General features: G+C 41.9%; 2 protein-coding genes and 1 pseudogene across 2 annotated transcripts in view; 1 reads left to right on the top strand and 2 right to left on the bottom strand.

Moving 5' to 3' along the window:
• RRM1 (ribonucleotide reductase catalytic subunit M1) overlaps nt 1–8,475 on the top strand; it is a 33,580-nt gene extending 25,105 nt beyond the window's left edge. Inside the window, exons 15-19 of the mRNA XM_034994980.1 lie at nt 1,216–1,292; nt 3,804–3,939; nt 5,479–5,574; nt 6,659–6,847; nt 7,853–8,475. Of these exons, the coding sequence (XP_034850871.1) occupies nt 1,216–1,292; nt 3,804–3,939; nt 5,479–5,574; nt 6,659–6,847; nt 7,853–8,038 (684 nt within the window). The 3' untranslated portion in view covers nt 8,039–8,475. The remainder of the gene's footprint in view (nt 1–1,215; nt 1,293–3,803; nt 3,940–5,478; nt 5,575–6,658; nt 6,848–7,852) is intronic.
• Nucleotides 8,476–13,643: 5,168 nt separating this feature from the next.
• On the bottom strand, nt 13,644–14,705 carry LOC118004013 (annotated as a pseudogene).
• Nucleotides 14,706–22,651: 7,946 nt separating this feature from the next.
• On the bottom strand, nt 22,652–23,869 carry LOC118004180 (olfactory receptor 52Z1-like). Its single transcript, XM_034995394.1, is given in 2 exon segments — nt 22,652–23,240; nt 23,242–23,869. Coding segments are annotated over 2 exon segments (984 nt in total). The 5' UTR covers nt 23,841–23,869; the 3' UTR covers nt 22,652–22,855.
• Between the last annotated feature and the right edge of the window lie 1,052 nt (nt 23,870–24,921).

Here is a 24,921-nt window from a genome sequence, read left to right as displayed (position 1 = left end):
ATACATTATCTCCATTTCCTTGAGTCAGGGGTCCAGGCTTGCCTCAGCTACATTGTTTTCTTTGGGTCTCACAAGGTTATAGTCAGGGTGTGTTTTTGTTTTTTTTTTTAAGATTTTGTTTATTTATTTGAGAGAGAGAGACACAGCGAGAGAGGGAACACAAGCAGGGGGAGTGGGAGAGGGAGAAGCAGGCTTCCCGCGGAGCAGGGAGCCCGATGTGGGGCTCGATCCCAGGACCCCGGGATCATGACCTGAGCCGAAGGCAGACGCTTAACGACTGACCCACCCAGGTGCCCCAGTCAGGGTGTTGATAGAGGCTGCGGTCTCCTCTGAGGCTCAGAGTCCTCTTCCAAGCTCACCTGGTTTTTGGCGGAATTCATTTGTTTGTACCTGTAGAACTCATGACATTGTACTTCTTCAAAGCCAGTAGGAGGGAGAGTCATTTCAAGAAGGCCCCAGTCCAGTTGCTCTTTTGAGGGTTTTCATCTGATAAGTCAGGTACACTCAGGATATCCTCTCTTTTGTTTAACTCAAAGTTAACTGATTTGTAACCTTAATTACATCTGCAGAAACTTTTCATCTTTGCCATAATTATGTAAGTAACATCCATCATATTCCCAGGTCTTGTCCACACTCAGGAGGAGGACATTATACATGGCCTGTGCACCAGGGGGTGAGAACCTGGGAACTGTCTTAGAATTCTGCTTTCTACACTGCCTTTATTATTGGTAGTATGAGTCTCTTCTGTATAAAATAAAATGTTATGTTATTTTTAGTCCTGATGTTCCTGCTGATATTTAGGAAATCTGATATCCAGTGGTTTGAAAATAGGTGTTTAATAGCTAAGTAAATAGATCAAGGCAATTAAGAAAGATGAAATTGGAGTAACATTTTTACTGTACAAAAAGAGAATGCATCTCAGCCACATACTTATGAATGTTAGGATTTCCCGGTTTGTAGATATGATACGAATCCTCTGAGGGCTCACATCAGGGACATGGGGAAGAGATAAGCCAGGTTTCTTAGCCTGCTTTTGATCAATATGACTGCATGAAAGTTTGTCCAAGGAAATCTCTGGACCTTGGATTCCTCACACAGTTCTACTAGAAGACATTTGTTGGGTTGTGGGGAATGGCAGTTAGTCATTTGGTTTTTGTCATTGTTTTAAATTGTTATAGAGTGATTTGTCATAAGTTTGCATTGTTTATTCCCTAGATCCTTCAGTATGATATGTGGAATGTTACTCCCACAGACCTGTGGGACTGGAAACTTCTCAAGGAGAAGATTGCAAAGTAAGCAAAGAGATGTAAGGTAGTTTTGAAGTAAGGAGGGTTTAGGTTCTCATTCTGGCTTTCAGAAGTTAGGTGTGTTATTTTAACTTCTGAAACTCATTTTTTCTCTTTTAAGTGGGGCTAAAATGACCTATCTACAGAACTATTTTTGTAAAAATACTTTGTAAGATAATATATGAATAGTAACCTACAAATTGCTTGGTGCAATGAAAGCATTTTAATAAATGGTAGGTATTATTAGTTGATCTTATTTTAGGGGCTTAACTACCTGGATTAAGCAATTCTTTTTCTCATTAAACTTCATATTTCCAAGTGTGCTTGCTTTTTAAAAGTTTTTCACTTTTATTTATTGCTTAACTCCCTTGGGCACCTAAATGGCTTTTGCTGAATTGGTTGTCATAGGAGTAAGTTAGGAATTTGGAAGAGCTTTTGGAGGGTAATATGTTAAACTGTCAAAGAAAAATGTAAAACTTGAGGTTTTTAAGGCCTTTCAAGCTAATAAACATAAAAGATTTAAGGGCGGGTAGCATGTTTTGCTTAATGAATAATAAAACAAATTGTTTTCACTTTCTTCATGAGCCTGTCATCTCTGGATTAATGCATATGCAGAGTGTTTAATGTTTACAGAAGGAAGCAGTAACTTTAAAATACTCTTTAAAAAATATCTATTTGCCTTAAAATTGTTTTATTACTTAATAATACATGTTAGAAAATTTTGGAAAACATATGTGTGAAAGGGAGTAAAATGAAATTATCCCAATACCACCTCCTAAAAATCTGTTTGGGTACATTTATATGCAAATTCAACTTTTACAAAAATGGACATGTATTTTATTTTTTGTTTTTTTCTTCCTCAAAATACCATGGATATTTTTCTATACACAACTTTTTAAAATTTCAAAATTAATACATGAATAGCAAAGTTCAAATACAGAAACAAAATGGAAGGTGAAAGCCCTTCTTTATACCTCTTCTTCCAACCACTTGTTCCACAAAACAAATACAAACCAACTTATTCCTTTTACCAGAGATAACCATTGTTAATGGTGTGTATTTTTCTAGACCTTTTTCAGTACATTTGCAGATGCATGCACACAGTTTTTTTATAAAAATATGATCAAACTTGACATATTCTAAGATTTATTTTGGACATCTTTCTCTTTTTTTTTTTTTTTAAAGATTTTATTTATTTATTTGAGAGAAAGAGAATGAGAGAGAGCAAGCACATGAGAGGGGGGAGGGTCAGAGGGAGAAGCAGACCCCCTGCTGAGCAAGGAGCCCGATATGGGACTCAATCCCGGGACTCCAGGGTCATGACCTGAGCCGAAGGCAGTCGCTTAACCAACTGAGCCACCCAGGCGCCCTGGACATCTTTCTCTTAGTACATGCAGACCTACCTAATGTTTTTAATGATTACAGACAATTCCATAGTTTGGTGTGTCTTTTATATATATATATATATTATATATATATGACTTTTCAAAATGTTTTCCTATCTTTGGACAGGAAATCACTGTCCACTTTGCTGAGGAAGTAAGACATGAAGTTGATTGGTGGTTTTCTTGATACCTCAAAACTAGAGAGTGACAAAGTGAGATTAAGATCCTGGTTGTACAGATTCCATTAGGATATGAAGCTTTAAGCTAAGTACTGTATAAATCCAGAGGTATAGAATATAGGAAAGACCAAACTCTTGGTGTTTGAGAAACTTAAGACTTACTAAGTAAGGTGAGACATGTAGCACAAGTAAAGTATACATAAAGGTACAGGTCATAGAAAATGTTTGCAGAAGAAATACTTATATTTGGCTTTTGTATTTAATATTTTCTGCCTGGTCGGGAAAAATGTTCTAGAGTGGTCATCTCTTAGGCTGAGCTTTGAAGGATGAGCTAAGGGCAGTTTGAAGATTTCTCAGTGTTCAGATAGTATATTCTTCCTTAAAGCACTCTCTTTGGCAGTGAATAGAGTCAAAAGATGTTAAGCTTCCTCTAGGAACTTATGATTGAAGAGGTGATAGAGGAAGTCAGGAATATACTTTGAGCATAATTTTTCCCTATGGAGAATTTTGGTGATAGATGTCAGATTCTGACCACTTTCACATCATTATGTTTCCTGAAAGGGCTTAGCACAGTAATCATAGAGCACATAGAAAAGAATGCGGGTTGAATGAATGTACCCTGATACAGGTGGGGACTCTTCAACAGCCATTCTGTTATTTCCTTGGGCAAGCTAGTGTGTCACGTGCTAATAAGTCATGGCATGATAAGAATCGCCAGCAGTAAAATTGTGCTAATTTTGTTTAGGAGTCAGGCATTTAGGAGAGGGGCAAGCTATACCATTCATACTGTGAGTTGCATCTCTATAGGGGTTAAATTCAAAAGTCATTATGTGAGTCTAATGCATGTATGACGTCACTCATAGCATCTGCATTTACTGCAGTGACTTGAAGTAGCTGCCTTCCTGGCAGATTGTAGTTTTAGTACCAGCACCTAATAATCTCCTTTTCTTTAGGTATGGTATAAGAAACAGTTTACTTATTGCCCCGATGCCTACTGCTTCAACTGCTCAGATTCTGGGAAATAATGAGTCCATTGAACCTTATACCAGCAACATCTATACTCGCAGAGTCTTGTCAGGAGAATTTCAGGTGAGAAGATCACAACTAGACCTACAGGAGATCTTGCAAAAGCCTGTTGTTGGGAGTAACTGCCAACTCATATTTAGTATGTCCCTTTTGCTTAGTATGGGGGCAAAGCTTTGATAAAGTGAGTCCACTTTATCTCCAATATTATTCTAAGTTATTTAATAATAGACATTTAACAAATATCTGTTTGTTTTTTTTTTTTTAAGATTTTATTTATTTATTTGACAGAGAGAGAGATAGCGAGAGCAGGAACACAAGCAGGGGGAATGGGAGAGGGAGAGCCCGCCTCCCGCCGAGCAGGGAGCCCGATGCGGGACCCGATCCCAGGATCCTGGGATCATGACCTGAGCCGAAGGCAGACGCCCAACGACTGAGCCACCCAGGCGCCCCTAACAAATATCTGTTAAAAGAATGAATGATTGAGAGGCGCCTGGATGGCTCAGTCGTTAAGCGTCTGCCTTCGGCTCGGGTCATGATCTCAGGGTCCTGGGATCGAGCCCCACATCGGGCTCCCTGCTCCGTGGGAAGCCATCTTCTCCCTCTCCCACTCCCCCTGCTTGTGTTCCCTCTCTGTGTGCCTTCTCTCTGTCAAGTAAATAAATAAAATCTTTAAAAAAAAAAAAAAAATGAATGAATGATTGAGGGTCAGGTACGAAAGTAGCTTGTTGATATTAGAGTTCACAAGATATTTAACCATTCTATAATCATAATGATGTATACTATGACCTCAGATGCTTAAGTTGATGATACTCAAGATGTATACAGTGAAACTCAAGATGTATATAGAAGCAAGAAGTATATGGAACCATGACAATAGTTCTCAACCTGGTTTACAAATTAGAATTTCTGGTGGGTAGCACCAGTGTTTTTTTAAAGTTCCCAGGTAATTCTAATGTGCAGCTAGGGTTGAGAACCACTAATTTTTTTTTAAATTTTTTTTTAAAGGTTTTATTTATTTGACAGAGAGAAAGACAGCCAGAGAGGGAACACAAGCAGGGGGAGTGGGAGAGGGAGAAGCAGGCTTCCCGCGGAGCAGGGAGCCTGATGCAGGGCTTGATCCCAGGACTCTGGGATCATGACCTGAGCCGAAGGCAGACGCTTAACGACTGAGCCACCCAGGCGCCCCGAGAACCACTGATTTAAAAGATTTTATTTGTGAATTTCCAGATTACCTGAAATAAATTTCTGTAAGGTTTGGAGTAGATATATTTCTAATTTTTCTTCTTAAGTATTTATTGTATCCTTACTTAGGGGGGAAAAAAAGAAGTAATCCACATAGATTTACCCATCTTAGGCAATGCTAGTTCTTTTTATTTTTGTAAATATCATGTTTCTTGAATCACAGATCAAGAATTTAAAGGAATATAACTTTTGTTTGGTAGGATGGGCCTCTCAGTCTTATAAAATATAGAATTTACCAACTAATTTAATGTTAAATACTTCTTCAGTGATCTTATTTATTTTAAGCTCCAGGCCTGTGATCCTTTTTAGGCTCTGTCATTCTTACTTATTCCTTGACATCTTTTTTGCTTTTCTATTCAGATTGTAAATCCTCACTTACTGAAGGATCTTACTGAGCGGGGCTTGTGGAATGAAGAGATGAAAAATCAGATTATTGCATGCAATGGTTCTATCCAGGTACAGAATGAAAAATCAAGTGTGCTCTTTAGAAGCTAAGTTGGACATTGGTACCTTCTCACTTACCCCATGCAGTGGAGAGAAAGGTTATTCACTGTGGTCATATGGGCTTATGTTAACCTCTGCATTGTTGTGCTAGTATTATATACATTTTCACATAGCTAGGCTTTACCCTCTTGTTTGTGCAATAATATGAAGCAGTAGTTTCTGACTTTTCTGTACATTAGAACCAGTTGGGGAGCTTTTAAAATTGTGAAGCTTAGGTTGTACCCCATAACAGTTAAATTAGAATGTCTGGAAATGGGAGCCAGGCATTAGTATTTTTTTAAATACTCCCTAGGTATTTAAAATTCCAAAATGCATTAAAGTTTGGGGACCACTGATATAAAGTGTGAAATTAGAGTCAAACTTATTTAAAAAATATGGTGGAGACTGAGGACTCAAAAGTCCAAAAAATAGAGCGACAGATAGTGTTTAACAATAAAATATTTGCAGCCAAGAATCAAGAAGTGTTTATTTTTGTAGGTGGAGGCCTCTGTCTAAACATTTGTCTCCCTGCCAACACAGATAAGGATTTCTGTAACATTTCTATATTTGCTGGCAGAAATGGTAGCATTAGCTAGTCTGTATGTTTTGATGCAAATTAACCCTAGACCTAAGAAAACATTATTTCTATTGACTCCAAAAGGGGTTTGTTTCATTGCTTCCCTTGATTGTCTGTCTATGAGTTACAGCCCTGATTACTTGTGTATTCTGTAAAATTCAAGGGTCATTTTTTGCTGCTTAATAAATTATTATAAGTACCTTTAGAACAATGAATATTTTGGCTATAATCCAAATAAAAATGGATCTTAAAATCATTACCACTAGCCAGATATTTTGTTAATTAAATGGAGTTTCGTTGAACATTCTAAACCAGAGGTGAGCGTCTTAGGAAACTTGATAGGGATCATATTGTATGATGCTGATACGGTCAGACCTGGCAGGAAGTAGAACTAAGGCCAGACCCTTGTGTCATTAATTACGTTAATTGTCCTGATTTCTTCAGCCAGACTGCAATAAACATTTGTTTTTTCTTCTTCAGAGCATACCAGAAATTCCTGATGACCTGAAGCAACTTTATAAGACTGTGTGGGAAATTTCACAGAAAACCGTTCTTAAGATGGCAGCTGAAAGAGGTGCTTTCATTGATCAAAGCCAATCTTTGAACATCCACATTGCTGAGCCTAACTATGGCAAACTCACCAGTATGCATTTCTACGGCTGGAAGCAGGTTGGTGGAGGAAATCAAGGAAGTTGGGATATTTTGGAATTAGAACAGTTTTATATTCTAGCTACCTATTAAATATTGCCACCTAGCAGTTCTTTCACTTCAATATGTTAAAACCAAATCATGGTTTTTGTACCAGATCAAGCTCTCACTTCGGATTTTCTTGTTTCTTTTAGGATTATTTCATTCTTAGGTATGAAACCTTGGAGTTACCTACAACTCTCCCCTTATTCTCCATACAAACACTCACCAAGTTGTGGTGGTTGTTCCTTTGTACTGTTTCTTGAATATCTTTCTTCCTGTTCCACTGCCATTATTCTTAAACTTCTTAACTGATCTCCCTGCTTCTAGTATCTGCTCTAGGCTGTCTTGTGCACTGCTGCTGTTTCTAGAATGAAACTTCTACATGCGTCAACCCACTATTCAAAAACATCCTTTGTTTCCCCACTTTAATGATATACAGTATAAAAGCCAGTTACTTAGCTTCTCATTGCCAACTGTAAAGTCCTGTGATTCTGGATTCTATCCTTATTACCTGGCAATCTTCTGGGTATTTATATAGATTTACAATTTTTTTTTTTTTTTTTTAAGAGGCATTTATTGACCACATACTGTGTGCCAAGACTGGGGATACTGAATAGAAGATGATCCTTATACTTGAAGTAGTCACCATCTGTTCTTTACAGAGACACAATCTAGCTCTATAAATAGTTATAAGACAGACATGTTTTAGGCAAACTTGTAAGTTATACACATCAAAACAAGAAAAGACTAAAGAACAAAAATATTTGACATTTCCAAAGAGGTAAGCTTTTTTAGTGGCAAAAGGAACACAGTATACTGTCTGACTCTACCTCTTTAAGCATTTTTGAAAAGGCTTCCTAGAGCAGTTGGAGTTTCAGGTATAGAAAACAGTCTGACTTGGTTTATGGAAATGTATTTTAAACATTGGTCTCGAATGCCTAGTATTCTTACAATTTCTAGTAGTTGTATTTGCTTCCTTTGTAGGGTTTGAAGACTGGGATGTATTACTTAAGGACACGGCCAGCAGCAAATCCAATCCAGTTCACTCTAAATAAAGAGAAGCTGAAAGATAAGGAGAAGGCAACAAAAGAAGAAGAGAAGGAGAGGAACACAGCAGCCATGGTGTGCTCTCTGGAGAATAGAGAGGAATGTCTGATGTGTGGGTCCTGAGGAAAGGCTTAGAAGAGACCAGCACTTCCTCACAGCCAAACTACTTCTTGAGCATAGATAGGTGTAGTAGGTTTGCTTGAAGTGCTAAGGCTTTGCTGGACCTTAATGCAGCAAAAAGATCAGTCAATTTAAAGTACTGTTTCTATATAGTGTGAAAGTATTAATTTTTTAAATTGATATCTTGGGAATCAAAGTAGAAGTTTTAGGAGTGCAAAAGAAGTCACCTTGCAAATAGGGAGTGATTGAGTAGGGTTTCATTGCCCACCTGGCACCCTTTTCTGGTGACCTCAGTTTTCATAAGGAAACTTCATTTTGCTGCTTTGACTGGTGGGGGTCCATAGAAACAAAACTGAGTCAACCTGTGAGAAGTGCTGACAGGACCTTTATCTGGATAAGGTCCTATAGGTCATTCTGAAATAAATGTTTCTAAGTGACTGTGTGAGACCAAATTTGTCATTTATTTTCATACAGAGGTTAAATTTGAAAAAAACATTTTCTGAACTTTGAGAGTTCAGGGAAGAAATTTTAAGAAAAATTACCTAGATGCTGTGCAGAATTCTGATTTTAACATATGCCTATTTCCTCTTTTTATTGTGGTAAAATATACATAACATAAATATTACCATTTTACCCACTTTAAAGCATATAATTTAGTGGCATGAAGTACATATACAATATACAACCATCACCACTACCTATTTCCAGACATTTTTTATCATCCCACACAGAAACTCTAAAACAATAACTCCTCATTCCCTTCTCTCAATCCCTGGTAATCTCTGTTCTACTTTCTGTCTTTGAAGTTATTTATTCTAGGTACCTCATATAAATGGAATACTACAATATGTGACCTTTTGTGTCTGGCTTACTTCACTTAACGTGTTTTCAAGGTTCATCCATGTAGCATATAGCAGAATTTAATTCCTCTTAAAAGCTGAGTAACATTCCATTGTAGTATATATCACATTTTGTCTATCCATTCATATGTTAACAGACATTGGGGTTATTCTCACCTGTTGGCTATTGTGAATAATGCTGCTGTGAACATTGATGCACAAGTATCTGTTTGAATTACTGTTTTCCGTTTTGGGGAGTGTATACCTAGAAGTGGAATTGTGGGAATATATCATAATTCTTTGTTTAACTTTTTGAGGAACTGCCAAACTTTTTTTTTTTTTAAGATTTTATTTATTTATTCATGAGAGACAGAGAGAGAGAGGCAGAGGGAGAAGCAGGCTCCCAAGGAGCAGAGAGCCCGATGCGGGACTCGATCCCAGGACCCTGGGATCATGACCTGAGCTGAAGGCAGACGCTTAACCATCTGAGCCACCCAGGCGCCCAAGAAGTAGTTCTTTTTTTTTTTTAAGATTTTATTTATTTATTTGAGACAGAGAGAATGAGAGACAGAGAGCATGAGAGGGAGGAGGGTCAGAGGGAGAAGCAGACTCCCCGCCGAGCAGGGAGCCCGATGCAGGACTCTATCCCGGGACCCTGGGATCATGACCTGAGCCGAAGGCAGTCGCTCAACCATCTGAGCCACCCAGGCGCCCACTGCCAAACTTTTTTATTGGAGTTGCACCATTTTACATTCCTACCAGTAGTGCATGAGAGTTCCAGTTACTCCACATCCTTGCCAACAATTGCTAGTTTTTTGTATTTTTGATAATAGCCATCCTATTGGCTTTTGACAGTTTGATTTTAATGTATCTTGGTGTGGATCTCTGAGTTTATCCTCCTTGATGTTTGTTGAGCTGCTTGGATCAGTAGATTGACATCTTTCATTAAATTTGGGAAGTTTTCAGCCATTATTTCTTCAGATAATCTTTTTGCCCATTTCTTTCTTTTCCTTCTGGGACTCCATAATGCATCTTTTGGTCCACTGCTTGTGTCCCACAGGTCCCTTAGAGTTCATTCACTTTTCTTAATTCTTTTTTTGTTCCTTAGACTCAATAATTTCAGCTGTGCTATCATCATGGTCATTGGTTTTTCTTCACGCTCACATCTGTTGAGCCCCTTTAATGAATTTTTTATCTCAGTTATTCTTTCCAGCTCTAAAATTTGTTTCCCTTGACCAATCTCTATGTCTTTGTTGATATTCTGATTTTAATACATTGCTTTTCTGATTTCCTTTACTTATTTGTCCATGTTTTCCTTTAGCTCTTTAAGCATATTTAAGACAGTTGTTTTAATATCTTTGTATAGTAAGTCTGATGGCTGGGCTTCCTCAGGGATGTTTTCTATCAATTTTTCTTCTTCCTTTGAATGAGCTATGTTTCCCTGTTTCTTTGTAATGCCTGTGATTTTTGGTTATTGTTGAAATATTCTGTTTGAGACTTTTCCAAACTGCTTTTGCAGAGACTATTCCCTAGTGCATATGATCACTGAAGTCTCTGTACCTTTAGTGCATATTCAGTTTATGTTTTGACAGATTTCCTTGAGTTCAGGAGCTCTCTGTTGGTGCAGATTGGCTCTGTGCTAGGGCACTTTTTCCACATGTGACTAGGCTTGCTCTGAGCCTAGGCATCTGTGATGGTTAATTTTATGTGCCAGCTGGCTAGGCCATGGTACACAGGTATTTTGTCAAACACTAGCCTAGGTACTGCTGTGAAGATATTTTTTTTAGATGAAATTAACATTTAAGTCTGTAGACTTTGAGTAAATCAGATTACCCTCCATAATGTGAGTTTCCTCATCCAATCAAATTGAAGGCCTTAAGAAAAATTGAGGTCCCCTAAGAAAAGAAGGACTTCTGCCTTCAGACTGCCTTTGGACTTGAGCTACAATATCACTTCTTCTCTGGGTCTCCAGCATGCTAGCCTGCTCTGCCAACTTCAGATTTGCTAGTTCCACAATTATGTGAGACAGTTACTTAAAATCTCTCTCTCCCTCTCGCCTTCCTTCTCCCTCTGCCACCTAACCTCCTTTACCAACCCCTCCCCCCATTCTCTCATTGGTTTTGTTTCTCTAGAGAATAAGAACCCTGACCGATACAGATTTTGGTACCAAAAGTGGTTCTAGAGGAATAGAATCTTCAGGAAGAGTCTTCTGAATTGGTTCTGGAGTTTATGGAATTGGTTCTGTAATCTGATTAGATTTAAAGGCACTAATGACTATTTCCAGTAGTAAAGGGAGTACTGATAGTTTATGGTGTGATGTGGTAATAGAGACACTCAAAATACCATCATTGGGTACTCCTAATCAAACACTTTAAGAGGCAAGGTTCTGGGTGATCATGTATATGTTCTGCCTCAGGGGTATATCAGCTTTCTAGCCCTATGTCATAATTTAGTTCATCTTGATCACCTTTTCTACAATATATGACACTGTTCCAGTACATTGATGACCTGCTGATTGGACCTAAAAATTAGCAACTACTCTAGACTTATTGGTAGAACGTTTGTGTGTCAGAGGGTGGGAAATGTGACAAAAATTCAGAGGCCTTCTATCTCTGAAATTTCAAGGGCTCCAATGGTATGAGACATGTTGAGATGTTCCCTCTATGGTGAAAGATAAATTGTTGCATCTGGCTCCTCTTACAACCAAGGGACAGGCACAATGCCTAGTGAGCCTCTGGATTTCGGAGGCAGCATGGCAACATATTCCTCATTTGGATGTGCTACTCTGGCCTCTTTATCAAATGACCTGAAAAGCTACTAGTTTTGAGTGGGGCTTGGAACAAGAGAAGGCTCTGCAACAGGCCTCGGCTGCCACACGAGCGGCCCTGCCCCCTGGGCCATATGATCCAGCAGGTCTACGGTGTTGAGGTGGCAGATAAGGATGCTGTTTGGAGCCTCTAGGAGGCTCTTAGGAGTTCGGAGCAAAGCCCTGCCATCCTCTGTTGATAACTACTCACTTTTTGAGAAACATCTTTTGGCTTGCTACTCAGCCTTAGTAGAGACCAAATGCTTCACCATGGACCACTAAGCAACCTGAGCTGCTCATCATGAACTGCGTGCTGTTTGACCCACCAAGCCATAAAGTTGGTCATGCACAGCAGCATTCCATCATCAAATGGTATACACATTGAAGTGGTATATACAAGATTTGGCTCAAGAGGCCCTGGAAGTACACGTAAGTTACTGAAGTGGCACAAATGCCCATGGTCCTCACTCCCATTACACCTCTACCAGCCTGCACCTGTGGCCTCATGGGAGTTCCCTAGGATCAGTAAACAGAAGGAGAGAAAACTCGGGCCTGGTTTACACATGGCTCCGCACAGTATGCAGGCACCATAGCCCCTTTTAGGGAAATCCCTGAAGGACATTCTATTCCATTGACAGTTGTGGAAGTCTTTTAAGTAGGGAGTAACTTTTAGGTAGCTCACACAGGCTGCCATGAGAAGAGTGGCCTAACCTGTGGGTTTGGGTCAGACTCAAGTACCCTATCTGTCTAGTCGGGTCTTTGGCTCAGACTGGGCCCCAGGAAAAGACCTGGTCTGGGTATCTATCAGACTAAGTGGCCCTGGGCAGGACCTGACCTGTTTGTGTGGGCTAGTTGGATACTTGGGGTAGGCCTGACCTGTGTGCTTGTGTCAGATTGGGGGTATCAGGCCTGGGGCCTGTGTTTGGGACTGACTGGACTCTAGAACCCAACCAGTGTGCTTGGGTTAGACTGGAAACCAAAAGGCTGGCCTGTATATTTGGTCAGACTGGGCTTAGGCTGTATTTGGGAGAGGCTGGGTCCCAGGGAAGGGCCTGGACTATTTATTTGTTCCAGACTGAATGTTCAGAGCAGGTCGTGGTCTGCCTGACTTGCTCTGTACAACTTCCAGTGGGATTCTATACATCCAGATATTAATTGGGGCTTTCTCAGGGGGAAGAGGACAAAGAAACTGAACAGAAAGATAAATATGTAATGAGGTGCCTGGGTGGCTTGGTTAAACGTCTGACTCTTGATTTCAGCTCAGGTCATGATCTCAGGGTCATGAGATCCAGCCCTGTGTCGGGCTCTGTGCTTAGCATGAAGTTTGCTTGAGATTCTCTCCCTCTCCCTCTGCCCATCCCTCCCTGCCCTCTCTCCCTCTCAAATAAAATAAAATCTTTTTAAAAAATAAAAAAAAGGAGGGGGGCACCTGGGTGGTTCAGTAGACTTGTTGAGCATCTGCCTTCGGCTCAGGTCATGATCTCAGGGTCCTGGGATCAAGCCCTGCCTTGGGCTCCCTGCTCAGCTGAGAGGTCTGCTTCTCCCTCTCCCTCTGCCCCCACTCGTGCTCTCTCTCTCAAATAGTAAATAAAATCATAAAAAAATAAATAGGTAAAAGCAGTTTTATTATTGAATGGAAATAGAAAAAGCATTCTGAGAATTTAAAAAGCAATTGTTGGCCAACAAGGGACCTGCTGATTTGAGCCCATAATCTCCTCATGATTTCAGCCTGTCCCTCAGTAAAGCCTGCTTCTTTCTTTTTTTTTTTTTTTAAGATTTTATTTATTTATTTGAGAGAGAGAGAATGAGAGACAGCATGAGAGGGAGGAGGGTCAGAGGGAGAAGCAGACTCCCTGCCGAGCAGGGAGCCCGATGCGGGACTCGATCCTGTGACTCCAGGATCATGACCTGAGCCGAAGGCAGTCGCTTAACCAACTGAACCACCCAGGCGCCCCAAGCCTGCTTATTTCTTATTCCCAGGGGTCACAGCCTCAACTTCCCAAGTTAATAAAGTCCTCTCACCCTGGCAATTTTCCCTCCACTATCATACCTTGCATTCTCTCCAACCTCCTGGGCTGCTTTCTTGCTATAGAGCATCTTTTCCACATATTGCCGGATCTCCCTGGTCCTCACCCCATAAATGACAGGATTCAAGGCTCCTGGGAGCAGCAAGTAGATGGCACTGAGCAGGTTCTGGACATCCTGAGACACAGTCTTGGCTACTCAGAAGACAATGGAGGTGGAGAGACCAGAGAGGTAGATAGTGAGGATGACCAGTAAGTGGGAGCCACATGTATGCAAGGCCTTGGCTCGGGCTCCCCCAGAAGAGATCCGGAAGGCAGCATAAATGATGCGGGTGTAGGAGGCCCCTAGTAGGGGTCAAAGGTCACAGTGACCAACCGCATGGCCAGTCCCAACTTATTGTTGAAAGTCAAGTCTCCACAAGCTATGCTCAGCAGTGCAGTTCACACTCACAGGTCAAGTGTGGAATCACCATTGTCCGGCAGAATTGAGCTTCTGAAGTTAGCACCACCAGAGGTACTGCCACTCCTAGGCTCCGTGTCAGGGCAAGAATGGCCAGCACATCCAGCAGGTGGGAGGTCATCAGGTCAGTATAGTGGAGTGGGTGACAGATGGCCACGTAGCGGTCTAGGGCCATGGCCAGCAGGAGGTTGTAGTCCAGAAGGAGAGTGAAGTAGATAAAGAACATTTGGGCCAGGCAGCTGTGCAGTGATATGGGGTTAGCATAATGCACAAAGCCCGCCAGCATTTTGGGCACCACGGCAGTGGCAGCACAAACGTTGACAGCCAGGAGCAGGGCAATGAGCAGGTACGTGGGCTGGTGCAGGCTCCGCTGGGCCACCACCGTGTGGATGACCAGGGTATTGGCAGAGATGATGGTCACATAAAGGAAGGTAAGAGGCAGGACCAGGAGGGGCCGCCACTCTCACAATCCAGGGAAGCCCATCAGGAAGAAGTTGGTGTAGGAGGTGTTGAAGGTGCTGGTATTTCCATCCTCACCCATTAACTTTGGCCCTGGGTTGGCCCCTGGAGTAGGGATCAGAGACTGTTAGAACAACATGGTCAATGGAAGAAAGCCTATTTCGTTTCCTTTCTTTTTTTTTTTAGAGAGAGAGAGGGTGCGCATGAGTGTTTTGGTGGTGGGGGGGGGGGCGCAGAGGTAGAGGGAGAGAGAATCTTAAGTAGGCTCCATGCCCAGCACAGAGCCCAGCACGGGGCTCGATTTCATGACCCTGAGAACATGACCTGAGCCAAAATCAAGAGACGCTTAACCGACTGAATCACCCAGGTGCCCCTGCTGATGAACCTCTTAACTTGAACAAAGTCAGTCTGTCTCTGTCACGTGAACTGTAATTTGCTCTCCTGTTTTGCATTTTAGGATTACTCAGGTAGTTCCTCATGGAGCTTCTTGACACTAAACAGTCAAGAAAGGAAATGTAGAATAACAGCCTCCTCAAGGAGGGGCAGAAGGGACGAAAAAGACTGAGAGATGAGCAGATCAGTTAACTGGCTGATGAAAGTGTTGAGAGAGATTGAAGAGATGTTTTGAGAGTCACATCAATATAAGAGCAATTGGAAGTGGGGAGAGACAGAGGAATCAACAGTAATGTCAAGGGTTTTTGTTGTTGTTGTTGTTAGGGAGGATGACTGCACTGGCGCTCCTAAAACCTGAGAAAGGAGGAGCAGGGTTGGGGTGCTAGGAGGTACAATTAATTAATTGCATTTGGATGTGGTGAGGACTGGTAGATGAAGAGTTGCCCAGTCAACATGCCCAATCAAAAATAAGATGGAGAGTGTAATGGGGGGATTAAGGCTGGGGATGACTATGTGAGGATTAGAACTTTACAGAGGGCATGAGACAGAATCCTGAAGAGCAGATGCCAGTGAAGCAGACTGAGAAAAAGAGGGGAGAGAAGCAGTGTGAGAGCCAGTAGCAAATGGAGTTCTGGAAACCAGAGGAGAGGCTTGGTTGCTCTGGAAGCTTTGAGGTAAAGGAATTTACAGACTGAGTAGAGGCCAAAGACCAACCCAGCCAAATCACTCTACAAGGCTTACTGTTCTGGAGTAGCAGAGGAGAGGGATGGGTAGGAGGCTGTGATGAAGATGCCAGAGCAGGGTACTCTCTGCAGAAATAGGTGCACCTTCTCCCCCGGAAAAGTCAAAACCACACGCAGAGCTCCACCCTGTCCTCACAAACTGGTGACTATGTTCCTCTCTCTTCCTTCAGTTCCCAGGGACAGATGTCTTTTCTCTCTTCTGTCCTCAGGACATCTACTTCTCCCCCTTTTCCCTTAGCATATGACGAAGTTCATCTCTGTCTAGAGAAAATAAGCTCTACCTTAACTTGATACAACCCTCAAGCTTTCCATCTTTCTCCTCACCTTTATTTTTTATATTTTTTAAAAGATTTTATTTATTTATTTGACAGAGAGAGAACACAAGCAGGGGGAGTGGCAGGCAGAGGCAGAGGGAGAAGCAGGCTCCCCGCTGAGCAGGGGGAGCCCCATGTGGGACTTGATCCCAGGACCCAGGGATCATGACTGAGCTGAAGGCAGTCACTTAACCAACTGAGCCACCCAGGCGCTCTATTTTTTATTTTTTAAAAATATTTTATTTATTTATTTATATGAGAGCGAGCGAGCGAGCACGAGCACAAGGGTGGGGAGTGGGGGAGGGGCAGAGGACCCCAGGATCATGACCCGAGCTGAAGGAAGATGCTTAACCGACTGAGCCCACCAGGCGCCCCTTTCTCCTCACCTTTAAAAGCAGAGCTCCGGGACATGCCTTGATCGTGCAATAATCGCTGGCTTACAGATCGAGCTCCCCGCTGGACTGACAGTGCTACCAGTAGGGAGACCATGTCTTTTTCTTCTCTGCCCCAGTGCCCAGCCCAGAGCCCACGGCTGAATATGTGCTCAGTAAGTGTGTTGAAGGAACAAATGAATGCGCAAAGGGACGTGAATAAATATTCTCATTTGCAACTTGGAGCAGCCCATGGAGGTTGCGTGAATGAATGAATGAATGAATGAAAAATGAAACCCATCAAACCGCAGAGATCCCAAGTAATTTGCTCAGTCTCACCTAACAAGAAGCGCCAGACCTCAAATTTAGGTCTTCTAGGACTCGCTTTCCCCCTCACACCCCACACGGGAGGCAGCATTGGACAGGCTCCAAGCATTCTTAGTCTCAGCAGTGATATTAAGAGTTGGCATTTATTGAGCACTTACTACATGCCAGACACGATTCCAAGGGTTTTCCCATGCAGTATTTCTTTAATACTCACAGCAACCCTGAGGGATGAATTTATTTATTAACCCTGTCTATAGACGAGGTCACTGAGGTTTAGAGAAGGTAACTAATTTTCTTAACGTCTCATAGGTATTACATGATAGGGCTGGGATATGAACCTAGGTTCTCGATGGTAATAGGTGGAGTTCGGGTCCAACCTGCCTCCAAATCCCCATCAATCTGTCCTCTCCCCCCCAGCCTCACCGTGGAAGCCTGTGGTGGTCTCCCGTCGGGGCGCAGCCTGCCGCGGCTTTGGTTTCACCTCTGAAAAGTGCTGATCTGTGAGGCTGAAGAGGAGGGATGGGTAAGTAGACCTGTGGCTCCAGGGGAGGAGCCTGAGGAGGTTCCCTGGGGACACTCATGTCCAAGGACGCCAAGGAGGAGACAAGGAGAAACCCAGGACTCCCGGGGGACCCCCGGGAGAGAGGCTGGGTGGAGGTGACAGTGTACTAACATTTTCATTTCTACGGCTCTTGGTATTTCTCAGAGAGAAGTCACATCTGCCGAGGGATTTCCCTCATTTTACAGTTGAGCCGTTAGAGGCTTCGAGAGAACAAGTCAGGGTGCAGGTCAGGCTCCGTCCCAGGGGCACCCAGAAATGGCCTGAGGCTCAGCTGAAGGGAAGGGGCTTTTGCAGTCTGCGGATTACATAGGCACTCAGGGTCATCTGAAGACAGGAAAGGACACTTGGGTGACAGTGGGAGAGCCAGGGACCTGATTTAGGTGCACTGTGTGAGATGGCTGAGGGATTTACTTGCCCAGTGCAGGCGGCACAGGAACTGGGGCAGGTGGTGACTTCAGTGTGGGCTCTGCTGTGAAGAGCTGAGACCCACAGAGGCAGGGGCTGGCTCCTCCAGGGAGGCCTCACCACTTTGTCCTCTGGAATTTGAAAATAGCAGAACTGCAAAGCTCCTCTTTTCCTTTTTTCCTGCTTTCTTTGGATTGAGTATTTTATGATTCGATTCTACTTCTTAGCGTGTTAGCTGTGCTTTGGTTGTGTCATTTTATTTATTTATTTATTTATTTATTTTTAAAGATTTTATTTATTCATTTGAGACACAGAGATACAGAGAGAGAGAGAGAGAAAGCATGAGCAGGGAGAGAGGCAGAGGCAGAGGGAGAAGCAGGCTCCTCGCCGAGCCAGGAGCCCGATGTGGGGCTCGATCCCAGGACCCTGGGATCATGACCTGAGCTGAAGGCAGACGCTTAACCATCTGAGCCACCCAGGTGCCCCAGGTTGTGTCATTTTAGAGGTTGCTTTAGCATGTATGGTCCACATCTTCAACTGACCACAGTCTATTTTGAGTTGTATTATTCCACTTCAACAAACAGTATGAGATCCTGACAACAGGCTTCTTCCATTTCCCCTCTCCCAGTGTTTGTGTACTGTATGGTGTTTTATTGCTACATAAATTACAAACCCCACAATACATTGTATATATTTTTGGCTTTCTACAATCCATTATATCCTGAGGAGATTTAGAAAAATAGGAAAAATATATTATGATTGAAAAATTCATTCATGTTGCATGATACTGTATTTTATTGTTTTAATTTTTTAAATTATATATATATATGTTTATATTTTTTCGTCACGATAAATGTACTCTTTAGTCCCCATCACCTATTTCACGCATTCCCCTACTGACCTCCCCTCTGGTAACCATCAGTTCGTTCTCTATAGTTAGGAGTCTGTTTCTTGGTTTGCCTCTCTCTCTCCTTCTCTTTTTTCCCATTTTCTCATTTGTTTCGTGTCTTGAATTCCACATATGAGTGAAATCATATGGCATTTGTCTTTCTCTGACTGACTTATTTCGCTTAGCTTTATACTCTCTAGCTCTATCCATGTTGTTGTAAATGGCAAGATTTCTTTTTTTTTTATGGCTGAGTAATATTCCATTGTATGTATATACCACCTCTTCTTTATCCATTCATCAACTGATGGACACAGTCTTCTTCCATAGTTTGGCTATTGTAAATAATGCTGCTATAAATACAGGGTTGCATGTATCCCTTTGAATTAGTGTTTTTGTATTTTTTGGGTGAATATCAAGTAATGTGATTACTGGATCATAAGGTTGTTCTATTTTTAACTTTTTAAAAAAAGATTTTATTTATTTATTTATTTTTTAGAGAGAGAGAGAGAGCACAAGCAGGGGGAGTGGCGGGCAAAGGGAGAAGCAGGCTCCCTGTTGAGCAAGGAGGCTGATATTGGACTCGATCCCAGGACCCTGAGATCGTGACCTGAGCCGAAGGCAGGTGCTTAACCGACTGAGCCACCCAGGCATCCCTATTTTTAACTTTTTGAGGAATTTCCATACTATTTTGCAGAGTGGGCTGCACAGTTTGCATTCCCACCAAGAGTGCATGAGGGTTCCTTTCTCTCCACATCCTCGCCAACACTTGTTGCTTGTGTTTTTGATTTAGCCATTCTGACAGGTGTGAGGTGATATCTCATTGTGGTTTTGATTTGCATTTCCCTGACGATGAGTGATGTTGAGCATCTTTTCATGTGTGTGTTAGCCATCTGTATGTCTTCTTTGGAGAAATGTCTGTTCATGTCTTCTGCCCATTTTTAAATTGAATTATTTGGGGGTTTTTTTGGTATTGAATTGTATCAGTTCTTTATATATTTTGGATACTAACCCTTTATTGGATATGTCATTTGCAAGTATCTTCTCCCATTCAGTATGTTGTCTTTTAGTTTTGTTGATCATTTCCTTGCTGTGTAGAAGCTTTTTATTTTGATATAGTTCCAATAGTTTATTTTTGCTTTTATTTCCCTTGCTGATGTTAGAGAAATTGCTGCTTGTGCTCTCTTCAAGGGTTTTTATGGTTTAAGGTCTCACATTTAGGTCTTTTTTCCATTTTGAGTTTATTTTTGTGTATGGTATAGAAAGGGGTACAATTTCATTCTTTTGCATGTAGCTGTCCAGTTTTCCCAAAACCATTAGTTGAAGAGACTATCTTTTTCCCAGTGGGTATTCATTCCTCCTTTGTTTAAGGTTAATTGACCATGTAATTGTGGGTTTATTTCTGGGTTTTCTATTCTACTGATCTATTTTTATGCCAATACCATACCGTTTTAGTTACTACCACTTTGTAATATAATTTGAGGTCCAGAATTGTGATACCTCCAGTTTTATTTTTCTTTTTCAAGATTGCTTTGGCTATTTGAGGTCTTCATTGTTCCATGCAAATTTTAGGATTGTTTGTTCTAGCTCTGTGGAAAATGCTGTTGGTATTTTGATAGGGATTGCATTAAATGTGTAGATTGTTTTGGGTATTATAGACATTTGAGCAATATTTATTTTTCTAACCCATGAGAATGTCTTTTCATTTCTTTGTGCCATCTTGAATTTCTTTCATCACTATTTTATAGTTTTCAGAGTATAGGTCTTTCACTTCTTTGGTTAAATTTATTCCTATTTTATTTTTTTGGTGCAACTGTAAATGGGATTGTTTTCTTAATTTCACTTCCTGCTGCTTCATTATTAGTATATAGGAATGCAACAGATTTCTGTACTTTGATTTTGTATCCTGCAACTTAACTGAATTCATTTATCAGTTTTAGTAGTTTTGGTGGAGTCTTTAGGGTTTTCTATATAGAATATCATGTCATCTGCAAACAGTGAGAGTTTTACTTCTTCCTTACTAGTTTGGATGTGTTTTATTTCTTTATGTTGTCTAATTACTATGGCTAGGACTTCCAGTACTATGGTGAATAAAAGCGGTGAGAGTGGACATCCTTGTCTTCTTCCTGACCTTTGGGGAAAAGCTTTCAGTTTTTCACCATTGAGTATGATATTAGCTGTGGGTTTTTCAGATATGGCCTTTATTATGTTGAAGTATATTTCCTTTAGAACTACTTTGCAGAAAATTTTTATCATGAATGGATGTTGTACTTGTGACTGTATTCTATTGTTGATAGCATTTTAATGTATGAATATACCATAATCTATTTACACATTTTATTGCTGAAGGACATTATTTTGTTTATGGGGTCATGGGGTGTACATATCTTCAATTTCACTAGATAATGGCAAGTTGTCTTCCAAATGGTTCACCAGTCTACAACCTCCCTAGTAATACATGAGAATTTCATTGTCATCTGCTGGGAAATTTTGTAATACATGTACGAATCTGCTATGTTTACACAATAGATGTGTGAAGTTGTACAGTGCACAACTTGAACATCTATATGTGAGAGGCTAGAGGTCAAATACCTTTTCTTTTTTTTTTTTTTTTAAAGATTTTATTTATTTATTTGAGACAGAGAGAATGAGATACAGAGAGCATGAGAGGGAGGAGGGTCAGAGGGAGAAGCAGACTCCCTGCTGAGCAGGGAGCCTGATGCGGGACTCGATCCAGGGACTCCAGGATCATGACCTGAGCCGAAGGCAGTCGCTTAACCAACTGAGCCACCCAGGCGCCCCAAATACCTTTTCTTATGCTTACTTTTTGAAGTGACTGTTTAAGTCTTTTGCCTATTTTACTATTGTCTGTCTTTTTCTTATTGATTTGTAGTTGTTCTTTACATATTCTAGATACTAGTTCCTTTTTGGTTAAATTTATTGCAAATATCTTCCCCAAATCTGTGGCTTACCTTTTTAGTTTCCTTTGGTGTCTTTTGATCAAAGCTGTGTCTAGTACATGGCATACTTTTGTGCAAATTACAAAAGGCTCCCTCTCTGATGGCTTTGCAAGTGTAGTCTGGTCTCAATTTCCAGTGTTGTATTCCCTTCCTTTCTCATCCTTGTTCTCTAACAGCTTCAAGATCCTTTTCCTGTTTTCATAGAGGACACTGGCTCAGCCTACCTTTCCTCCCCAACTCCTGCCATTCTTCTGGACGATAGTACAGTGCATTCATGTCAATGTTCTGTACACAATCTTTGTTTAATCATTTGGTTCCTTCAACACTAGTGACATACTGTCCATCAGTCCAGGTCACAAATATATGGTCATACTCTAGACCATTACCCATAAATGTACTACCTCTGAAGTCTTTTATTTTAGTGTCTTTCTTTCCAACCATCTTATTTCTTCCCACAACACTCTATTAGGGCTGCAGAGCCATCGTTCCAAAATGCAGATAGGACCTTGCCACCTTGCTGCTTTGGACTCTTACGTGGTTACATATTGCCTGGAGTAAACCACAGACTCCTTATCATGATAGATGAGGCCCTTCATCAGCTGGCCTCTGCTTGCCCATCTGGCCTCCTTCACCGCCTGGCCCACATCTGCCCCTGTGCCAGGGAGACTGGGACTGGCGGGGAGTGCCCGCTCTGCCGTGTCTACCCTGCCTCTGTGCCTTTGCCCCTGCTGCTGCTTTGGCTTGGAATGCCTTTTCTTCTATCTCCTTCCTCTCCTGCAAACACCTTATCTTATGTTTCAAACACAACTCAAATTCACCTTCTCTGTGAAGTGTTCTGTCTTAGTAATTGTCCTTTCTCTGTGTTCCCACAGAGTTTTGTACATAAAGCTATTGTTGAACATTACATGTCTTTCTACCTTGGAAACTTTATAGCCTGGAGCCTCCTTCAGGGAAGAGACTTTTTTTTTTTCTTTCTTGGCAATCACGAGGTTAGCATGATGTATGTAAAATAGATGTTTGATGAATGATGCATGAATGAACGAAAATCACATGCAGAAAGAAGGGGAGAAAAATTAGAAGGCAGAGACAGAAGCTTACTTTGTAGTTGATTACTGTGTAACTCTGGATTAGTAGCTGCTTTCAGAAAACGGATCAAAGACTCTCAAAGATGAATGCAGATTGTCAAAGCCAAAATACAGCAGGGATGACCGACTCGCACATTTACCCGCTTGCTGGTGAGAGTGACTGTAGGACCTCCAAGGCCCAAAGAGTCAGGCAGGAAGCTCCCTGTGCGAGGGCAGAGACTGTGCTGGTAGCTGTGCCCTTTGGAACAGAGTTGCCAGGTGCTGCCTGTTTCCCTTGGTCCTGGCTCCATAGATGATGGGGTGTACTAGACACGGCAGCAGCAAGTAGAGGGCGCTGAGCAGGTTGTGCTCGTCCTGGGAGGTGGTGCGAGCCCCCCGGTAGACGATGGATGAGGACATGGTGGAAGAATAGACTGTGAAGATGACCAGCAGGTGGGAGCCACAGGTGTTCAGGGCCTTGGAACGTGCTCTGCCGGACAAAATCCAGAAGGCGGTGTGGATGATGCGGGAGTAGGAAGCTCCAAGTAGCAGCATGCCCAGTACTCTGTTGAAGATGCGGACAGTGAGCCCCAGTCTTGTTCAGGGAGATGTCCCCACAGGAGAGCTTCATGAGGGCCATGTGCTCACAGGCAAAGTGGTGGATTACGTCTGAGCGGCAGTGGCGAAGCTGGGAGGCCAGCCCCACCACCGGAGCGCCAATGCAGGTGCCACCCCCAGCAGGCCAGCCGGCACCTGGCCGCACCTGGCCTGTCACTCTCTTGGGGTAGCGGAGAGGGTAGCAGATGGCAACATAGCGGTCCAGGGCCATGACCTGCAGGATGTTGCAGTCAAAGACAATGAGGAAGTAGATGCAGAACATCTGGAGCAGACAGTGAGACAGGGAGATGCGGTTGAAGTGGGTGGAGAAGCTGAACATCATGGCGGGCACCACGGTGGTGGCAACACTGATGTTGACAGCCAGGAGCAGGGCAATGAGCAGGCACGTGGGCTGATGCAGGCTCTGCTGGGCCACCACCGTGTGGATGACCAGCGCATTAGCAGAGATGATCACCAGGTAGAGGCTGAGGAAGGGCGACACCAGGAGGGCACGGGAGTCCTGCAGCCCCGGGAAGCCCACCAGGAGGAAGCTGGTGTAGGACACATTGGAGCTGCCATTGCTCCGAGATGACATTGTCCCTGAGGAGCAGGATGGCTCTGGGAAGATAAGAGATTCAGGAGGCTTGGTTTCTGTACCTTGACCCCACCGGGGCCTGCCCCACCTTCACTAGGCTTTGTTCTTCATGAGTCAATATTCCTGGAGAAAAAAGGAGAATTTAAGGGTCATAATTTAATGAGATACACATCTTTCAATAAATCTTTGCATTTCAAATATAATGAGAATGTTGTATCAGTCTTGTTGCAGAGTCACTGGTGCTAGTATTAAATTACTATGATTTAAGAATATTTTTAGTAATTTCATGATTGAAAAATACGATCTCCTTTTATTTATTTATTTTAAAGATTTTATTTATTTATTTGACAGAGAGAGACACAGTGAGAGAGGGAACACAAGCAGGGGGAGTGGGAGAGGGAGAAGCAGGCTCCCCACTGAGCAGGGAGCCTGATGCGGGGCTCAATCCCAGGACCCTGGGATCATGACCTGAGCCGAAGGCAGATGCTTAACCAACTGAGCCACCCAGGCACTCCACAATCTCATTTTAATTTGCAGGTTCTCATTTGTGAAATTTCTGTTCATTATACTTTGCCCAGGTATATAAAGGACTATTTCCTGCAGCAATTTAATTATTAAAATTATTGTCTCTTTCTTATCCACTGAAACAAAATTTCTAAGTCTTGTTAGTATTTTTATTTTGTTTCTGATGTTAAGACTAAGAATTTTAAATTTATAAAATGAAATCTATTGGCATTTGTGAGTTCTTTTCTTGGTTTTAAGCTTAGCAAGTCTTTTCTCATTCAAAGATCAAAGTGTTCCTCTTTAAAATATGGTTTAATTTTTTCATATTAAATTTTGATCCACATGAAATTCATTTCTGTCACAAAGTGACACACTAACTTGATATATTTCTCCCCAAGTAGCTAAATAATTGTTCTTGTTTCATCTTCTCCATTGCTTTGTGTTACTATCGTTATCCTAGATTAAGTTCTTATATGTGATGGGGTTGTTTTATAGGTAGTGATATTCTGATTGCACTTGTGCAAATACCAGGCTATTTTTTTTTTAATAAAAGCTTTATTGAGGTATAATCACATAC

Source organism: Mirounga leonina, unplaced genomic scaffold, assembly GCF_011800145.1.
Source record: "Mirounga leonina isolate KUSES-001 unplaced genomic scaffold, KU_Mleo_1.0 Mir_92, whole genome shotgun sequence".
NCBI lineage: Eukaryota > Metazoa > Chordata > Mammalia > Carnivora > Phocidae > Mirounga > Mirounga leonina.
The sequence above is the reverse complement of the archived record's forward strand: the minus strand, read 5'-3'. Positions and strand labels throughout refer to the sequence as shown.